The 2015-nt window shown below is 33.0% G+C and overlaps 1 protein-coding gene across 1 annotated transcript; it reads right to left on the reverse strand.

The window, feature by feature from the left end:
- Positions 1-355: 355 nt before the first annotated feature.
- LOC111638429 (sialin-like) lies at positions 356-2001 on the reverse strand (the record flags this gene model as incomplete). Its single annotated transcript, XM_023384137.1, has 7 exons — positions 356-615; positions 700-785; positions 955-1110; positions 1195-1327; positions 1400-1549; positions 1617-1750; positions 1818-2001. Coding segments are annotated over 7 exons (990 nt in total), but the record flags the coding sequence as incomplete, so codon positions are not given.
- Positions 2002-2015: the final 14 nt, after the last annotated feature.

The following is a 2015-nucleotide window of genomic DNA, read 5'->3' on the forward strand; positions in this document are numbered from 1 at the left end:
AGTAGCAGTGCCCAGGAAAAGTGTAATGCCCTGTAAATCATACTTTTTCTGGTAACAACGGAGTTATGCCGGTCATATATTTAACTCCATTCAGGGAAAATGTTTGTATTAAATTGTCCCAATAAAGAATTAATTCAAACCCGGTCTATCGAGAGTATCACAACCTAAATGTTCGATTAGATCTGGTAACAATTGGTCTAGGGCTTGAATGTAAAATAGGTAACCGAATGCGTGCACTTACAGGGTCATTGAATATACAAATTTTACTTGGATACTTCTAATTGACGTACTTCACGATTTTATAAGAAAAGAGCTAGAGAAAATTCACAGCTGTGAAACGTAGAAGCAAGGGTATTACAAGAGTGGTGCCTGTGTAACTTGCAAGAACAATTCTGCGTGCCTGTGATTCTAATTATTCTATAAGCAGAATTTTTATCATTCCAAATAAAATTTGATTTATATTCTAAATCAATTGTTATCTTGTTTCTTGTCTGTATTAATGGTAGCCCAAGGTTGAAGTTGTGCAGTAGCTCCTAATAAAAATATTACACCACCCAGAAAATAAGCGAAAGATGCCATATAGAATACGTAGTTCCATTGAATCGTGTCTCCTTCCTTATATGTAAAAATTTTTAAACAATTTAATTATAAGTTATAGATATATATATATAAACAGATTTTTAAGAAGTTATCACTTACATTTTTTTCTAATATAATACCAGCAATATAAGGTGCGAGTATAGCCGAGATACTACATAAACCATTAGTCAACCCGAAAAGGACACCTAAAACAATTTAAATAACGTAAATTAGAAAAATGTCATTTGTTACTCGAAAAGCTTGCTGTAATTTCCTGCAAAACTTCGATTCTAAGTCAGTAACAGTAATTATTCTGGTATTCTGTATTAAAATTTCGGTATTCTGTGTTTATAATTAGGAAAAGTAATGACCTACCTGCAAATTCTGGAGCTAAATCAAACACTACCACAATGTCTCCTGAATTAGTGAAGCCGTGACACGCCATTCCAATCATTAAACAAACGATTATTTTTGTATTCTCGCAGCCTAGAAATGAAATTACTAAAATGCACGTTGCCGAGCCAAATGTACCTTGAATATAAATAAGTGACATATTTAACCATTACCAGAAATTTTAGACGTTAATTTTAAACATTAACAAGCTGCGGTTCTTACCAATTGCTTCGAAAAGTTTTCTGTTATTAGTTATGCTTAAGTCTGTACGTGCTCTCACGAAATCCGCAATAAAACCGGAAATAATCATGGTTACAGATTCCGTGAAATAGATTAATGCATGTATTAGTCCAGTCTAAAATACGAGTAAACTGTGTTTATTAATTAATTTACATACAACACGCTGGATGAATAAAAATCTACATGCCTGTTGGATAGGAAAGTGAAGAATGTTCTGTAAATATGATGGAAATTTAGTCGATATTGTTGTATAAGCGAAAATGGTACAAATTTTCGTCAAAGTTACTATCCAGACTCCTCTTGACCTTAAAATTTTCTTCCAGGGTATATTCAATTTCTATTTAAATTGAAAATATATTTACGATAAATTGATCAAAATAAAATAGAGGAGAAAATGATATTACCGTCTCCCCCGAAGCGATGTTTGTTACGCTTTCGTTAACAAACGTCAATTCTTTTTCAGATATTCTGGGATGTTCTCGTGGTCTGTCATAAACTGTAAACGTAACACATACACAAAGGGCAATCCCACATATTCCTGTTAAATATACAGATTACAGAAGATATCATCGAATTAGAAAAGCATTCGTATTGTTTATATTCACCGAATGTGTAGAAGCTGAAAGGCCATTCTTTATGTTCACAAATATATCCCGTCGTAATTAAACCAACAAACGTTCCGACTTGTACACCGGAAAGAGAAATTGATGAAAATATGGACTTTTCGTTTTCTGGACTCCATCTTCCTAATAGTGTGAAAGCTCCGACAAATATAAGTCCCTGCGATAAAAATGTTTTGGATA

This window comes from Centruroides sculpturatus, unplaced genomic scaffold (genome assembly GCF_000671375.1).
Source record: "Centruroides sculpturatus isolate CEXI.00-Female unplaced genomic scaffold, Cexi_2.0 scaffold1067, whole genome shotgun sequence".
In the NCBI taxonomy this organism is placed as follows: domain Eukaryota; kingdom Metazoa; phylum Arthropoda; class Arachnida; order Scorpiones; family Buthidae; genus Centruroides; species Centruroides sculpturatus.